Raw genomic sequence first — 17,701 nt, forward strand, 5'->3', positions numbered from 1 at the left:
CAGTGTGTCAGTGATGTTGGTCGGGGGGGCGGGTTGCTTAACTCCCTGCTCGCCCGGAGTAGGGGGAAGGCGAAGGCCGGGGAAGGCGGGGAAGACTCTGGCCCCACTCAAAATGGAGCCAAGCGCCTGCCTCGCCTAAGATGGCGGCCTCCCCGCCTTTCGGTTCCGGGTTCTCAGCGTCGATTGGGTACCTGGGGAGTCGAGCGGGTCCAAAGGTGGCCGAGCCCCGCCCCCTTTCTCAAGGTGACGCTCCGCCCCCGATGGCGTCACGCGGGAGCCGGGGCCCGCCCTTCCCCGCCTGTGCCGCGGTTACCTCGCGTGTCCGGCCTTCATAAGATGGCGGTCGGGTCGCCTACCCGCGGCGGCACCGCCACTCTCAACATGGTAGCTGTTTACCCCGTATTTCTCCTCCCCTCTCCGCCTCAACTTCCTCGTTGTTTTGAATAAACTTTATTGACTACTCTGAATTGCCCATCACCGCCACCGGGCTTCTCCCGGCGATTTTTCGGGCTGTTTTTCTCCAACCGGGTCGCCGGTTCATCTCCTTCCTCGTTGGTTTGCTCGCGGCGATCTCCTGCCTGCCCAGCGACGCCGCCGCTTGCCTGTTCGTCAGGCGGCCGCCGGACTAGGCCCGAGCCGCGGGCTCCAATAGGCCCTGACGGCCGGGCCCGGGGCAGAGCTGTGGAGAAAGCTGCCCTGAAGCACCGCTGGGCGGCCAGGGCCGCGCGACCAGGGCCGCGCGACCCAGCGGGTGGCTCGAGAATAAGGCGAGAAAGGTTCGCCGCGTTGCCGTGACGATCCCAGAATTCGGTGCGCGTCGCCTGTGGGGCCGGAACTGCTGGCCGAACCTTCACTGAGCGAGGCGCTGAGCAGCTCCGGAGCGAGCCCGGCCGCCGGCGCTTCGGTGGGACTGAGCTCCGCGGGCGTGAGGAATCCCTGCGGCTTTGCGGATGAGGAGGTCCCTGTAGGGTTCCGGACCGAATACATTCTTGTCAGGTTTGGGGCGTGAGGAGGTTCCTGTCAGTTTGAGAGGCGTGAAGAGATTCTCGTAAGTTTCGGGGGCTGCAAGGATATTCCTGTCACTCTTGGGATCTGTGACGAGATCCCTGTCAGTTTTGGGGGACAGGGGAGTCTTGGTCAGTTTGAGGGGGCTGTGAGGAGATACCTGCCAGTTTCAGAGCTGTGGGAGGAAAATCCTGGCTTGGTTGCAGGAGTGTGAGGAAATTCTAGTCAGTTTAGGGGTTTTGAAGCGATCCTTTCGAGTTTTGGGGGTGCAGTAAGAACCCTGTCGTCTTTGAAGTAGAGGGTGAGCTGATCAGTTTTGAGGTTGAGATTTATTTCAGTTGTTGGGGAGATGAGACTCCCGATTGGTCGGGGATGGAATGATTTTGAGAGTGAAAGAGCAGATCATTTAAACTCACAACAGGACCCCAGAACTGTGATTTGAGTTGGGCGCCTAGTCTTGTGTGCTCGTTGCTGAAGACATCGAGGTAATTGTCGAGTAATCTGAGGACTTCCAAGGATCCCTCATCTCTCTCTAGTTGCGTCTATTTTGGGGGTGAGAGAAGTGGCTTTTTCTGAGGTACCCCCAGCCTCATCCTCTAGGCTATGCTTTGTGTCATAAATATTGAGAGCCCTGGGAAACAAGGTTGCTAACAAGGAGAGGGTGCAGTGAGGGGTTAAAGAACCTTCTTGAAAAGGCATCAGATCTTTCCCTGAAACCCGGAAAGAAGTTATCACTGACCCTGGGGGCTGAAGGAGGTAAGGAGGGAAAAAAAGCCTCGATGGCAGAGCGCCGTTCTTTATTTGTTAAAGAAATTCTGGCGGCCGGTGGACTTTCTCCGATTGCCCCCTACAGCCGCACCAGCTGTGTTGCATCCCGGCAGTGGTAACTGCCCATTTGTGAGCTGAGGGACCTGATTCACTCTGTAAAAAGTGTTGTTTGTGCCCAGCCTTCGTCCAGAGAGGACGCGTGCTGCCGCCTCCCGCTCCCTTTGACGCTGAGACCCTGGCCCACCGCAGAACGCTCCAAGGCCAGGCGAAGATGGCCTCGGTACCGGTGTATTGCCTCTGTCGGCTTCCTTACGATGTCACCCGCTTCATGATCGAGTGTGACATGTGCCAGGACTGGTTTCATGGCAGGTAAGGAGGGCAGGGCACGCTGGACAGGGTGTAGTGACCAGGTGCTCACTCGCTTGCTCCTTTCTCAACTCTGGTTCAGGTTCCCGCTCAGAAACTTATTTCCCCTCTCTTGCAGACAGTTAACAGCAACCCACCTCCCAGACCCAGATTCTTACATCCTTCCTTGCAGACTAGGGCCTAGCTGACATTGGCCTCTGGTTTCTCCTCTTTTTTCTTTTCCCATATGTATTTCTTCTTTGTACCCTTCTTCTGTTTCTTTGTTTTTTTCCCTTAGAAAAATAGTTTCTTTCCAGCCACAAAGAATGTATCATTTTTGTATTCTGGCAGTTTTGTTTTGCGTCAGATGCTGTCTTTGGGGGAGACAGTACTGCATTTTTGAGATATCTGAGTCCAACAAATATGGATTTGAGTTGTGGTTTTGCAACTTATTATCAGAGTGACCTTGGGCAAGTTGCTTTGCCTCTCTGAGCCTCTGTTTTCACCCGTGAAGTATATCTAATACATCCTTCCTGTTTACTTAAAGCATTTTGCATGCACTCAGTAAATGGAGGCAGAAATGCAATAGTATTTTATTTCTAGGGTATTTATCTGCAGAACCATCCAGCTAAATTGAATTAAGCAGAGGAGATGTTGGGTAAAACAGGAGGAGTAAAACCACTAATGAATTCCCTCCAGCTAAACATGTGTGCACATAAGCACCTGTCACCCAGGATTCCAGAGAGGTTAGTGTGTGGAATAAACTTGTAATATTATCCCATTATTGGGACTTATATCCCAGCTCTGGAAAGAAAACCTTGAGAGGGATTTGTACATTAGAGTACAACAAAACAGTGTATGGCGCCCTCCTCCTGTTGCATGTTGTTAGATTCTAGAATTTTCAGTTGTCATTAGTCCCTTCCAAAGGAGCTGTTCCTGCTATCACACCCAAGACCAAACTGAAGGTGTTGGTGCTACTAAAATTCTGCTCTTAGCAGGGACTGCCCTGTGCAGCACGTCCAAATTCATATTCAGCTGATCTTTGTTGAGTATTACTGTGTGTCATGTTCCCATGGCACTTTGTGTACATCCTTATTGAAAGTGATTATTTCATCATATCATAGTTATAAATACGTCTGTGTCACTCATTAGCAAGAGCTGCCTGAGGGCAGAGATGTCAGCTTTTCATGTTTGGTATCCTCAGAACCTAGTTCAATGCTAAACATATAATAGATTCTGAGTACATTTTTTCTTTCTTTTTTTTTTTTTTTTGCGGTATGCGGGCCTCTCACTGTTGTGGCCTCTCCCATTGCGGAGCACAGGCTCCGGACGCGCAGGCTCAGCAGCCATGGCTCACGGGCCTAGCCACTCCACGGCATGTGGGATCTTCCCGGACCGGGGCACGAACCCGTGTCCCCTGCATCGGCAGGCAGACTCTCAACCACTGTGCCACCAGGGAAGCCCCCTGAGTACATTTTTGAATGAACAAATGAATGAGTTGTCTTGAAAAAAGCTATTGCCTGTGGCCCTTGCTTTCGATTGTGTAGGTTTAAACCTGGAAAGTGAACTCCTACCCACAATACAGAGACCCTAACTCTGCAGTCTGGGAATAGGAAACAGGAATGAATGCTTCCTGAGTGCTTACTGTGTTCCAGGCCCCATGACAGAGACTTGGCATACATTTATCTCATCTAATCCACATCCAAGCCTGAAAGTTAGGTATTTCATTTTTAAATAATAATAAAAAATTTTCCCTGACTATGTGAGACATACTCATTGTAGAACATACAGAAAAAGAATAAAGAAGGAAATAAAATTCATCTGTGAGCCTACTATCCAGAACAATCTACTGTTTAATTTTTTTGTTGCATTAACTCCCATCATTTGACTTAGAATATAAACATATATTTTACAACATGGGGTTGTATTATAAGTACCATTTTGTAACGTGATTTTTATTCCTACTTAACATTATAAAGTTAAGGTCATTAAATATTGATCTAATTTCTGATGTCCCATCGTATATCTGTGTCACCAGTTACTTGGTCATTTCCTCTGAGGTTGGATACTTAGGTTATTTCTACTTTTTTATATTATAAATAATACTATGATGTGAGGGAAACTTTGGGGGTTCTGGAAATGTTTTGCATTTTTATTTGGGTGCTTGTTGAAACAAAAGAAAAACATTGCGGTGAACATCTTTGCATAGTAGAGACTTGACATTTACAAGGAACACCACTGAGGCATTTAATAATTCCAAATTTACAAATATGGAAATGGATTTATGGGCCAGGCCCCTCCTTAATCACATTTCTGTGGCGAGTCCTGTGTTTCTGTGCACACCCTGACATAAGTTAACTGCCTTAATTGTTTTTCCTGTGAAAGAGACCAAGCTTTTAGCTCTTATCATGCTTTTCTCTATGGGATGCCAGAGAATAAGGAAGCCAGCTGAGAATCAGGTCCTTGGTGGGTGGCTGTTCTTGCTTACTCAGTGCATTGCGTGTGCGCGCACGTGCACACGCGCGCGCACACACACACACACACACACACCAGGCTCATAGTGCTCTAGTTAAGTCTGTACTTTAGCATAATTGAAAATTACTAAATATTGTGGACTTTTCACGGTTGTTCACAATAGGTAAGCCCACAAATGCCTATAGATGATATAAATCTGTTCACATCTCTGATGACTTCCTTAGGCCAGATTTCTTAAAGTCCAGTTGGGGATTAGTAATGCCATGTTACTTCCTGGTAAGGTTATAGCAAGGAAGGTGACTATTCCATTTTGCTGGTGGGAATCTGGATCTCATGGAGGTTAAGTTACTTTCTGAGTCTGGATTTGAACTTAGAATTATCTGGCTCCAGAGCCCAGGTTCTCAAAAGTGGGAAAAAAAATGGTATAGCTCCATTCCTCTATTTTAAAGGGCTGGATTTTGAAGAGCATTTTGATTTGTAGAACAGTGGTTCTCAAACTTTAGGGTGTGTCAGAATTACTTGGAAGACCTCTTAAAAGATGAGATAGGTAGGCTCCACTTGCAGGGTTTCTGATTCAGTATGTGAGCAGAGGCCACTCTCAGAACCACTGATTTAGAGTATTATTCTGCCTCAGTTCCTTCCCTTTCTGTAGAGTGTGACAGCTTCTGATATTGGGGGATGGGTGGGCTAACATATCATTACTGTACACTGTTGTTCTCAAAATGTGGTTCATTAACTGGGAATTTGTTAAAAATGCAAATTCTTGGGTTGGGACCTGGCAATCTATATTTTAACAAGCAGGTAGGTTCTGATGTACCTTAACTTTTGAGAAACATTGCTGTACACTGGTGGAGGAAGTTAGTTGGCAAGCATTTATTGATGTCTGGGGCTTTGGCAAAATCTCACTCCTCTACAGTTTTCCTATCTATAAAGGAAGTATTGGTTGCCATATCCCCAAGGTGGTGGCTGTGGTGTAGACTCTAAACTCTAGAGGAAATGGCACTGGCTTCAGATCTGGGTTCAAATTCTGACTCTGTTACTTTTAGCAAAGGATTTCATCTCTGTGAAGCCTCAATTTCCCCAAGAGTGGTTGTGATGATTTAAATAAAATGGTAGTGGCCCTTGTTTATTGAGCACTAGCTAGTCTGCTAGTCACTATGCTAAACACTTTGCTTAATTATCTTTAACCTTTTTTTGGAGTTTTAAAATTATGAATTCAGTTCATTTAGTAGTTATAGGACTATTTAAATTATCTATTTTGTATTGGATATGTTGTGGTAGTTTGTGCTTTCCAAGGAATTGATCTATTTCTTCTAAGTTGTCAAATTTAAGTGTGTAGAATTGTTTGTAGTATTCCCTTATCCTTTTGATGGCTGCAGGCTGGCTCTGTGGTGACATCTCATTTCATTCCTGATATTGAAAATTTGTCTCTTCTCTCTTTTTTTCTTTGTCAGACTTGCTAGAGATTTGTCGGTTTTATTGATCTTTTCAGAGTGGAAGCTTTTGTTCCATTGAATTTCCCTATTGTCTTTCTGTTTTCAATTTCACTGATTTCTGCACTTTATTATTACCTTCCTTCTGCTTGCTTTGGGTTCATTTTGCTCCTCTTAATGTCTTGAGGTGGGAGCTTAGTTTATTGATTTGAGACTTTTCCTGTATTCTAATATAAGCATTTAGTGCTATTGGTTTCCTTCTTAGTACTGATTTAGCTGTGTCCCACAAATTTTGATATGTTTTCTTTTTCATGTAGTTCAATATAATTTTTATTTTGCTTAGAGACTTCACATTTGACCTATGAATTATATAGAAGTATGTTGTTTACTTTCCAAGTGTTTGCAGATTTTCCTGTTACCAGTCTGTTATTGATTTCTGATTTGTTTCCATAGCGGTCAGAGAATATACTCTATACAATTTCAGTTCCTTTAAATTTACTGGGGTTTGTTTTATGGCCCAGGATATGGTCTGTCATGGTAAATGTTCCATGGTCACTTGAAAAGAATGTATATCCTGCTGATGTTGGGAGGGGTTTTCTGTAAATGTTGATTTACTCCTGTTGGTTGATGGTGTTGCTGAATTCTCCTCTCTTTGCTGATTTTCTGTATAATTGTTCAGTCCGTTGTTGAGAAGGAGGTGTTGAAGTGTCCAGCTATAATTGTCAGTTTATTAATTCTTCCTTTCAGTTCTATCATTTGCCTAACATCTTGCAGCTTTGTTGTTTGAAAGCAGATGCATTTAGGATTAATGTGTCTTGGTGGATTGACCCTTTAATTACTATGTAATGTCCTTCTCTGTCTCTGTTAATTTTCTTTGCATGGAAGTCCACTTTATAGGATATTAATATAGCCATTAATATAGCCACTCCTGCTTTGTTTTGATTAAAGGTTGCCTGGTATCTTTTTCTATCCCTTTACTTTCAACTGATGTCATTATATATGAAGTGAGTTTCTTGTAAGCAGCATATAGTTCAGAATTAATTTTGTCCACTCTGCCAATCGCTTTTTCTTCTTTTTTACAACTTTATTGGAGTATGAATGCTTTACAATGGTGTGTTAGTTTCTGCTTTATAACAAAGTGAATCAGTTATACATATACATATGTTCCCATATCTCTTCCCTCTTACATCTCCCTCCCTCCCACCCTCCCTATCCCACCCCTCCAGGCGGTCACAAAGCACCGAGCTGATCTCCCTGTGCTATGCGGCTGCTTCCCACTAGCTATCTGTTTTACGTTTGGTAGTGTATATATGTCAGTGCCGCCCTCTCACTTCGTCCCAGCTTACCCTTCCCCCTCCCCATATCCTCAGGTCCATTCTCTAGTAGGTCTGTGTCTTTACTCCCGTCTTACCCCTAGGTTCTTCATGACAATGGTTTTTTTCTTAGATACCATATATATGTGTTAGCATACGGTATTTGTCTTTCTCTTTCTGACTTACTTCACTCTGTATGACAGACTCTAGGTCCATCCACCTCACTACAAATAACTCAATTTCGTTCCTTTTTATGGCTGAGTAATATTCCACTGTATATATGTGCCACATCTTCTTTATCCATTCATCTGCTGATGGACACTTAGGTTGTTTGCATCTCCTGCCTATTGTAAATAGAGCTGCAATGAACATTTTGGTACATGACTATTTTTGAATTACGGTTTTCTCAGGGTATATGCCCGGTAGTGGGATTGCTGGGTCATATAGTAGTTCTATTTGTAGTTTTTTAAGGAACCTCCATACCGTTCTCCATAGTGGCTGTACCAATTCACATTCCCACCAGCAGTGCAAGAGTGTTCCCTTTTCTCCACATCCTCTCTAGCATTTATTGTTTCTATATTTTTTGATGATGGCCGTTCTGACTGGTGTGAGATGATATCTCATTGTAGTTTTGATTTACATTTCTCTAATGATTAATGATGTTGAGCATTCTTTCATGTGTTTGTTGGCAGTCTGTATATCTTCTTTGGAGAAATGTCTATTTAGGTCTTCTGCCCATTTTTGGATTGGGTTGTTTGTTTTTTTGTTATTGAGCTGCATGAGCTGCTTATAAATTTTGGAGATTAATCCTTTGTCAGTTGCTTCATTTGCAAATATTTTCTCCCATTCTGAGGGTTGTCTTTTCGTCTTGTTTATGGTTTCCTTTGCTATGAAAAAGCTTTTAAGTTTCATTAGATCCCATGTGTTTATTTTTGTCTTTATCTCCATTTCTCTAGGAGGTGGGTCCAAAAGGATCTTGCTGTGATTTATGTCATAGAGTGTTCTGCCTATGTTTTCCTCTAAGAGTTTGATAGTTTCTGGCCTTACATTTAGGTCTTTAATCCATTTTGAGCTTATTTTTGTGTATGGTGTTAGGGAATGATCTAATCTCATACTTTTACATGTCCCTGTCCAGTTTTCCCAGCACCACTTATTGAAGAGGCTGTCCTTTCTCCACTGTACATTCTTGCCTCCTTTATCAAAGATAAGTTGACCATATGTGTGTGGGGTTATCTCTGGGCTTTCTATCCTGTTCCATTGATCTATCTTTCTGTTTTTGTGCCAGTACCACACTGTCTTGATTACTGTAGCTTTGTAGTATAGTCTGAAGTCAGGGAGCCTGATTCCTCCAGCTCCGTTTTTCGTTCTCAAGATTGCTTGGGCTATTCGGGGTCTTTTGTTTTTCCAAACAAATTTTGAAATTTTTTGTTCTAGTTCTGTGAAAAATGCCAGTGGTAGTTTGATAGGGATTGCATTGAATCTGTAGATTGCTTTGGGTAGTAGAGTCATTTCCACAATATTGATTCTTCCAATCCAGGAGCATGGTACATCTCTCCATCTATTTGTATCATCTTTAATTTCTTTCATCAGTGTCTTATAATTTTCTGCATACAGGTCTTTTGTCTCCTTAGGTAGGTTTATTCCTAGATATTTTATTCTTTTTGTTGCAATGGTAAATGGGAGTGTTTTCTTGATTTCATTTTCAGATTTTTCATCATTAGTGTACAGGAATGCCAGAGATTTCTGTGCATTAATTTTTATCCTGCTACTTTACCAAATTCATTGATTAGCTCTAGTAGTTTTCTGGTAGCATCTTTAGGATTCTCTATGTATAGTATCATGTCATCTGGAAACAGTGACAGCTTTACTTCTTCTTTTCCAATTTGGATTCCTTTTATTTCTTTTTCTTCTCTGATTGCTGTGGCTAAAACTTCCAAAACTAGGTTGAATAATAGTGGTGAGAGTGGGCAGCCTTGTCTTGTTCCTGATGTTAGTGGAAATGCTTTCAGTTTTTCACCATTGAGGACAATGTTGGCTGTGGGCTTGTCATATATGGCCTTTATTATGTTGAGGAAAGTTCCCTCTATGCCTACTTTCTGCAGGGTTTTTATCATAAATGGGTGTTGAATTTTGTCGAAAGCTTTCTCTGCATCTATTGAGATGATCATATGGTTTTTCTCCTTCAATTTGTTAATATGGTGTATCACGTTGATTGATTTGCGTATATTGAAGAATCCTTGCATTCCTGGAGTAAACCGCACTTGATCATGGTGTATGATCCTTTTAATGTGCTGTTGGATTCTGTTTGCTAGGATTTTGTTGAGGATTTTTGCATCTATGTTCATCAGTGATATTGGCCTGTAGTTTTCTTTCTTTGTGACATCCTTGCCTGGTTTTGGTATCAAGGTGATGGTGGCCTCGTAGAATGAGTTTGGGAGTGCTCCTTCCTCCACTATATTTTGGAAGATTTTGAGAAGGATAGGTGTTAGCTCTTCTCTAAATGCTTGATAGAATTTGCCTGTGAAGCCATCTGGTCCTGGGCTTTTGTTTGTTGGAAGATTTTTAATCACAGTTTCAATTTCAGTGCTTGTGATTGGTCTGTTCATATTTTCTATTTCTTCCTGATTCAGTCTTGGCAGGTTGTGCATTTCTAAGAATTTATCCATTTCTTCCAGGTTGTCCATTTTATTGGCATAGAGTTGCTTGTAGTAATCTCTCATGATCTTTTGTATTTCTTCAGTGTCTGTTGTTACTTCTCCTTTTTCATTTCTAATTCTATTGATTTGAGTCTTCTCCCTTTTTTTTCTTGATGAGTCTGGGTAATGTTTTATCAGTTTTGTTTATCTTCTCAAAGAACCAGCTTTTAGTTTTATTGATCTTTGCTATCGTTTCCTTCATATCTTTTTCATTTATTTCTGATCTGATTTTTATGATTTCTTTCCTTCTGCTAACTTTGGGGATCTTTTGTTCTTCTTTCACTCATTGCTTTAGGTGCAATGTTAGTTTGTTGATTCGAGGTGTTTCCTGTTTCTTAAGGTGGGATTGTATTGCTATAAACTTCCCTCTTAGAACTGCTTTTGCTGCATCCCATAGGTTTTGGGTCGTTGTGTCTCCATTGTCATTTGTTTTTAGATATTTTTTTGATTTCCTCTTTGATGTCTTCAGTGATCACTTCATTATTAAGTAGTGTATTGTTTAGCCTCCATGTGTTTGTATTTTTTACAGATCTTTTCTTGTAATTGATATCTAGTCTCATAGTGTTGTGGTTGGAAAAGTTACTTGATACAATTTCAATTTTCTTAAATTTACCAAGGCTTGATTTGTGACCCAAGATATGATCTATCCTGGAAAATGTTTCATGAGCACTTAAGAAGAATGTGTATTCTGTTGTTTTTGGATGGAATGTCCTATAAATATCAATTGAGTTCATCTTGTTTAATGTATCGTTTAAAGCTTGTGTTTCCTTATTCATTTTCATTTTGGATGATCTGTCCATTGGTGAAAGTGGGGTGTTAAAGTCCCCTACTATGAGTGTGTTACTGTCGATTTCTCCTTTTATGGCTGTTAGTATTTGCCTTTTGTATTGAGGTGCTCCTATGTTGGATGCGTAAATATTTACAATTGTTATATCTTCTTGGATCGATCCCTTGATCATTATGTAGTGTCCTTCTTTGTCTCTTCTAATAGTCTTTATTTTAAAGTCTATTTTGTCTGATATGAGAATTGCTACTCCAGCTTTCTTTTGATTTCCAATTGCATGGAATATCTTTTTCCATCCCCTTACTTTCAGTCTGTATGTGTCTCTAGGTCTCATGTGGCTCTCTTGTAGACAGCATATATATGGGTCTTGTTTTTGTATCCATTCAGGAAATCTGTGTCTTTTGGTGGGAGCATTTAGTCCATTTACATTTAAGGTAATTTTCGATATGAATGTTCCTATTCCCATTTTCTTAATTGTTTTGGGTTCGTTATTGTACGTCTTTTCCTTCTGTTGTGTTACTTGCCTAGAGAAGTTCCTTTAGCATTTGTTGTAAAGCTGGTTTGGTGGTGCTCAGCTCTCTCAGCTTTTGCTTCTCTGTAAACGTTTTAATTTCTCCATCAAATCTGAATGAGATCCTTGCTGGGTAGAGTAATTTTGGTTGCAGGTTTTTCTCCTTCATCACTTTAAATATGTCCTGCCACTCCCTTCTGGCTTGCAGAGTTTCTGCTGAAAGATCAGCTGTTAACCTTCTGGGGGATTCCCTTGTGTGTTATTTGTTGTTTTTCCCTTGCTGCTTTTAATATGTTTCCTTTGTATTTAATTTTTGACAGTTTGAGTAATATGTGTCTTGGCATATTTCTCCTTGGATTTATCCTGTATGGGAATCTCTGTGCCTCCTGGACTTGATTAACTATTTCCTTTCCCATATTAGGGAAGTTTTTAACTATAATCCCTTCAAATATTTTCTCAGTCCCTTTCTTTTTCTCTTCTTCTTCTGGAACCCCTATAATTCGAATGTTGGTGTGTTTAATGTTGTCCCAGAGGTCTCTGAGACTGTCCTCAGTTCTTTTTATTCTTTTTTCTTTCTTCTGCTCTGCAATAGTTATTTCCAGTATTTTATCTTCCAGGTCACTTATCCGTTCTTCTGCCTCAGTTATTCTGCTCTTGATCCCATCTAGAGTATTTTTAATTTCATTTATTGTTTTGTTCATCGTTGCTTGTTTCATCTTTAGTTCTTCTAGTTCCTTGTTAAATGTTTCTTGCATTTTGTCTATTCTATTTCCAAGATTTTGGACATCTCTACTATCATTATTCTGAATTCTTTTTCAGGTAGACTGCCTGTTTCCTCTTCATTTGTAAGGTCTGGTGGGTTTTTATCTTGCTCCTTCACCTGCTGTGTGTTTTTCTGTCTTCTCATTTTTCTTATCTTACTGTGTTTGGGGTTTCCTTTTTGCAGGCTGCAGGTTCGTAGTTCCCGTTGTTTTTGGTGTCTATCCCCAGTGGCTAAGGTTGGTTTAGTGGGTTGTGTAGGCTTCCTGGTGGAGGGGACTAGTGCCTGTGTTCTCGAGGATGAGGCTGGATCTTGTCTTTCTGGTGGGCAGGTCCACGTCTGGTTGTTTGTTTTGGGGTGTCTGTGGACCTATTATGATTTTAGGCAGCCTCTCTGCTAATGGGTGGCATTGTGTTCCTGTCTTGCTATTTGTTTGACGTAGGGTGTCCAGCAGTGTAGCTTGCTGGTCGTTGAGTGAAGCTGGGTGCTGGTGTTGAGATGGAAATCTCTGGAAGATTTTCACCATTTGATATTATGTGGAGCTGGGAAGTCTCTTGTGGACCAGTGTCCTGAAGTTGGCTCTCCCACCCCAGAGGCACAGTACTGACCCCTGGTTGCAGCACCAAGAACCTTTCATCCACACAGTTCCTCAGTTTGGGATGATTTGTTGTCTATTCATGTGTTCCACAGATGCAGGGTACATCAGTTTGATTGCAGAGCTTAATCCGCTGCTTCTGAGGCTGCTGGGAGAGATTTCCCTTCCTCTTCTTTGTTCTCACAGCTCCTGTGTCTTAGCTTTGGATTTGGCCCCGCCTCTTCGTGTAGGTGGCCGGAGGGCGTCTGTTCTTCTCTCAAGACAGCACAGGGTTAAAGGAGCAGCCACTTCTGGGACTCTGGCTCACTCAGCTGTTTTATGTTATTGAGCTGCATGAGCTGCTTATAAATTTTGGAGATTAATCCCTTGTCAGTTGCTTCATTTGCAAATATTTTCTCCCATTCTGAGGGTTGTCTTTTGGTCTTGTTTATGGTTTATGGTTTCCTTTGCTGTGCAAAAGCTTTGAAGTTTCATTAGGTCCCATTTGTTTAGTTTTGTTTTTATTTGCATATCTCTAGGTGGTGGGTCAAAAAGGTTCTTGCTGTGATTTATGTCATAGAGTGTTCTGCCTGTGTTTTCCTCTAAGAGTTTGATAGTTTCTGGCCTTACATTTAGGTCTTTAATCCATTTTGAGCTTATTTTTGTGTATGGTGTTAGGGAGTGTTCTAATCTCATACTTTTACATGTCCCTGTCCAGTTTTCCCAGCACCACTTATTGAAGAGGCTGTCCTTTCTCCACTGTACATTCCTGCCTCCTTTATCAAAGATAAGGTGACCATATGTGCGTGGGTTTATCTCTGGGCTTTCTATCCTGTTCCATTGATCTATCTTTCTGTTTTCGTGCCAGTACCATACTGTCTTGATTACTGTAGCTTTGTAGTATAGTCTGAAGTCAGGGAGCCTGATTCCTCCAGCTCCATTTTTCATTCTCAAGCTGTCAATATCTTTTAATTGGTATATTTTGACGATATATACCTAATGCAGTTATTGATATGTTAGGGCATAAGTTAGTCATTTTATTTTTTTGTTTTCTGTTTGTTCCCTCTGTTCATTCTGTTTTCTTTCTACTGCTTTCCTTTGGGTTACTTAAATCTTTTCAAGAATTCCATTTTGATTTATCTATAATGTTTTTGAGTGTAATCAACTGGTATTGACATTTTACCGGTTTGATTGAAGAGCAGGAACCTTACTTGCCTTTAAATTCCTTTATGCTCCCCTGCTATAATTATCTTAAATATTTCATCTACATACTTTGAGAACCATATCATATAGTGTTACAATTTTTGCTTCAACTCTCAAACATAATTTAGAAAACTCAAGAGGAGAAGGAAAGTATATTTTATGTACCCATATTTTCACTCTTTCCCTTGTTCTCACTTACTTCCTAGTGTTCCTAAAAGTCCTTCTTTTATCATTTCCTTTCCGTTTAAACAACTTCCTTTAGCCATGCTTTTAGAATTGGTCTGCTGGCAACAAATACTCTTAGTTTTCCTTCATATGAGAATGTCTTGATTTCCCCTTGAATTCCTGAAGGGTCCTTTCATTTGATATCAGATTCTGTGTTTCCAGTTCTTTCAGGCCTTGAAAACTTGTACTACTTCCTTTTGCCCACCATGGTTTCTGCTGAGAGATCCTGTGTCATTTAAGTTGGTGTTTTCCTTTGGGAAATGTCATTTTTCTCACTGATCGCAAGATCTTTCCTTTGTCTTTTGTTTTCAGGATTTTGATTATGCTATTTTTTTTGGCCACACTCCATGGCTTGTGGGATCTTAGTTCCCCAACGAGGGATTGAACCTGGGCCACAGCAATGAAAGCTCTGAGTCCTAACCACTGGACCGCCAGGGAATTCCCTGTTTATTGCTGTTTCTCAGTGTGGATTTCTTTGTTGCTGAAGCGCTATTCATTTTTTTCAATCTATTTTCCTTCAGTTTTATTGAGATATAATTGACATATAGTACTGTTTAAGTTTAAGGTATAGAGTATAATGACTTGAATTACATATACATATATTGTGAAATGATTACCACAATAAGTTTAGTTAACATCCATCATCCCATATAGGTACAAATAAGAGAGAAAGAAAGAAAAATAAGTTTTTTTGCTTGTGACGAGAAGTTTTAGGATTTACTCTTAGTAATTTTCAAATATACTATACAGCAGTAGTCATCATGTTGTACATTACATCCTCAGTACTTATATATCTTATAACTGGACGTTTGTACCTTTTGACCACCTTCATCCACTTCTCCCACCCCACCCCCAGCTCTGCAGGGTAACCACAAATCTCACTTTTTCTATGAGTTTGGGTTTTGTTTTTTTAGATTTCACATATAAGTGAGATCATAGAATATTTGTCTTTCTCTGACTTATTTCGCTTAGCATAATGCCTTCAAGGGCTGTCCGTGTTGTTGCAAATGGCAGGATTTTCTTCTTTTTTATGACTGAATAGTACTCCATTTTGTGTGTGTGTGTGTGTGTGTGTGTGTGTGTGTGGTGTATTTATATATACATGTATCACATTTTTTTATCCATTCATCTTTTGATGGACATTTAGGTTGTTTCCATGATTCAGTTATTATAAATAAGTCTGCAGTGGACATGGAGGTGCAGATATCTCTTTAACATAGTTTTTGTTTCTTTCAGATACATACCTAGAAGTGGAATTGCTGGATCATATGATAGTTATATTTTTAATTTTTTGAGGAATTTCCGTACTGTAAGTGGCTGCACCAGTTTGCAATCCCATCAGTGCAGAAAGGTTCCCTTTTCTCCATGTCCTCACCAACATTTGTTATCCCTTGTCTTTTTTATAAACCATTATAACAGGTGTGAGATGATATCTCATTGTGGTTTAGGTTTGCATCTCCTTGATGATTAGTGATGTTGAGCACCTTTTCATGTACCTGTTGGACATTTGTATGTCTTCTTTGTAAAAATACCTACTCAGTTACTCTGCCCACTTTATAACCAGATTGTTGTTTTTTTTTTGCTATTGGGCTGTATGAGTTCTTCATTTATTTTGAATATTAACCCATTATTTAACATATGATGTGTAAGTATATTCTCCTATTCCATAGGTTAACTTTTTATTGTGATGATTTCTTCTTTCTTTTTTTTTTTTTTGCTGTGCAGAAACTTTTTAGTTTGATGTGGTCAAACTAAATTTTTAATTAATTAATTAATTAATTTATTTATTTATTTTTAGATGTTGGGGGTAGGAGTTAATTAATTAATTAATTAATTTTTGCTGTGTGGGGTCTTCGTTTCTGTGTGAGGGCTTTCTCTAGTTGTGGCAAGCGGGGGCCACTCTTCATCGCGGTGCGCGGGCCTCTCACTATCACGGCCTCTCTTGTTGCGGAGCACAGGCTCCAGACGCGCAGGCTCAGTAGTTGTGGCTCACGGGCCTAGTTGCTCCGTGGCATGTGGGATCCTCCCAGACCAGGGCTCGAACTCATGTCCACTGCATTAGCAGGCAGATTCTCAACCACTGCACCACCAGGGAAGCCCTTTAATTTACTTTTGATTTTGTCACTGTGTGCTTTAGATGTCACATCCAAAAAATCATTGCCAAGATGCATGTTAAGGAGCTTTTTTCCTATGTTTTCTTCTAGAAGTTTCATGGTTTCAGGTCTTACATTTAACTCTTTAATCCATTTCGAGTTAATGTTTGTGAGTGGTGTAAGTCAGGGGTCTATTTTCATTCTTTTACATGTGAATATCCAATTTTCCCAGCACCATTCACTGAAGAGACTGTCTTTTCTCCACTGAGTATTCTTGGCTCCCTTGTCAAATATTATTTGAATGTGTATGCATGGGTTTATTTCTGGGCTCTCAGTACTGTTCCATTGGTCTATGTGTCTATTTTTAATGCCAGTACCATACTGTTTTGATTACTGTAACTTTATAATACAGTTTGAAATCAGGAAATGTGATGTTTCCCACTTTCTTCTTCTTTATCAGGATTGCTTTGGCTATTCTGGGTCCTTTGTGATTCCATATGAATTTGAAGATTGTTTTTTCTACTTTTGTAAAAGAATACTGTTGGAATCTTGATAAGGATTGTTTTGAATCTATAGATGGCTTTGGGCAGTGTGGACATTTTAACAGTATTGATTCTTCCAATCCATCAACACAGGATATCTTTCCATTTCTTTGTGTTTTCTTCAGTTTCTTTCATTGATGTCTTGTGGTTTTCATCAGGGATATTGGCCTGTAGTTTTCTTTTCTTGTAGTGTCCTTATCTGGCTTTGGTATCAGGGTAATGCTGGCCTCATAAAATGAGCTCTGGAGTATTCCCTTCTCTTTGATTTTTTAAAGAGTTTGAGAAAAATTGGTGGTAATTCTTCTTTAAATGTTTGGTAAAATTCACCAGTGAAGCCATCTGGTCCTAGGTTTCTCTTCGTTGGGTGGTTTGTTTTTTTTTTATTACCGATTCAATCTCCTTACTAGTAACTGGTCTCTTCAAATTTTCTATTTCTTCCCGATTCAGTCTTGGCAGATTGTATATTTCTAAGAATTTATCTGTTTCTTCTAGGTTGTCCAATTTGTTGACTTATAGTTGTTCGTAGTTCAGTCTGTTTTCTTTCTGTTGTTCAGATTGGATAATTTCTATTGTTCTATCTTCAGGTTTACTATTTTTTTTCTCTGTTGTCTACATTCTGCTATTGAGCCCATGCAGTGAGTTTTCATTTAAGTTGCTATAGTTTTTTCTAGAAGTGCCATTGGTTCTTTTCTATATCTTCTATTTCTTTGTAGAGATTCTATTTTTTGCTAACACTTTTTATTTATTCATTTGTTTCGGGCATGTTTGTAATTGTTTTTTTGAAGCATTTTTGTGGTTGCTCCTTTAAAATCCTTATCAGATAATTCCAACATCTGTGTCATCTCGTTGTTGAGATTGATTTTCTTTGCTCATTCAAGTTGTGATTTTCTTGTTCTTGATATGATGAGTGATTATTTTCATTATATCTTGAATATTTTGGGTATTATGTTATGAGATTCTGGATATTATTATAT

The 17,701-nt window shown here is 40.3% G+C and overlaps 1 protein-coding gene across 5 annotated transcripts in view; it reads left to right on the forward strand.

Annotated features, from left to right (window-relative positions):
- Positions 1-218: 218 nt before the first annotated feature.
- PHF8 (PHD finger protein 8) overlaps positions 219-17,701 on the forward strand; it is a 91,948-nt gene continuing 74,465 nt past the window's right edge. For 2 of the 5 annotated variants that reach the window (XM_081222642.1, XM_081222641.1), the window contains exons 1-2: positions 219-1,048; positions 1,953-2,142. In XM_081222642.1, the coding sequence (XP_081078768.1) occupies positions 2,045-2,142 (98 nt within the window). In that variant the 5' untranslated portion in view covers positions 219-1,048; positions 1,953-2,044. The remainder of the gene's footprint in view (positions 1,049-1,952; positions 2,143-17,701) is intronic. The other 3 variants (XM_081222638.1, XM_081222639.1, XM_081222640.1) reach the window with 2 other exon arrangements.

This window comes from Mesoplodon bidens (assembly GCF_964165515.1).
Source record: "Mesoplodon bidens genome assembly, chromosome: X".
In the NCBI taxonomy this organism is placed as follows: Eukaryota; Metazoa; Chordata; class Mammalia; order Artiodactyla; family Ziphiidae; genus Mesoplodon; species Mesoplodon bidens.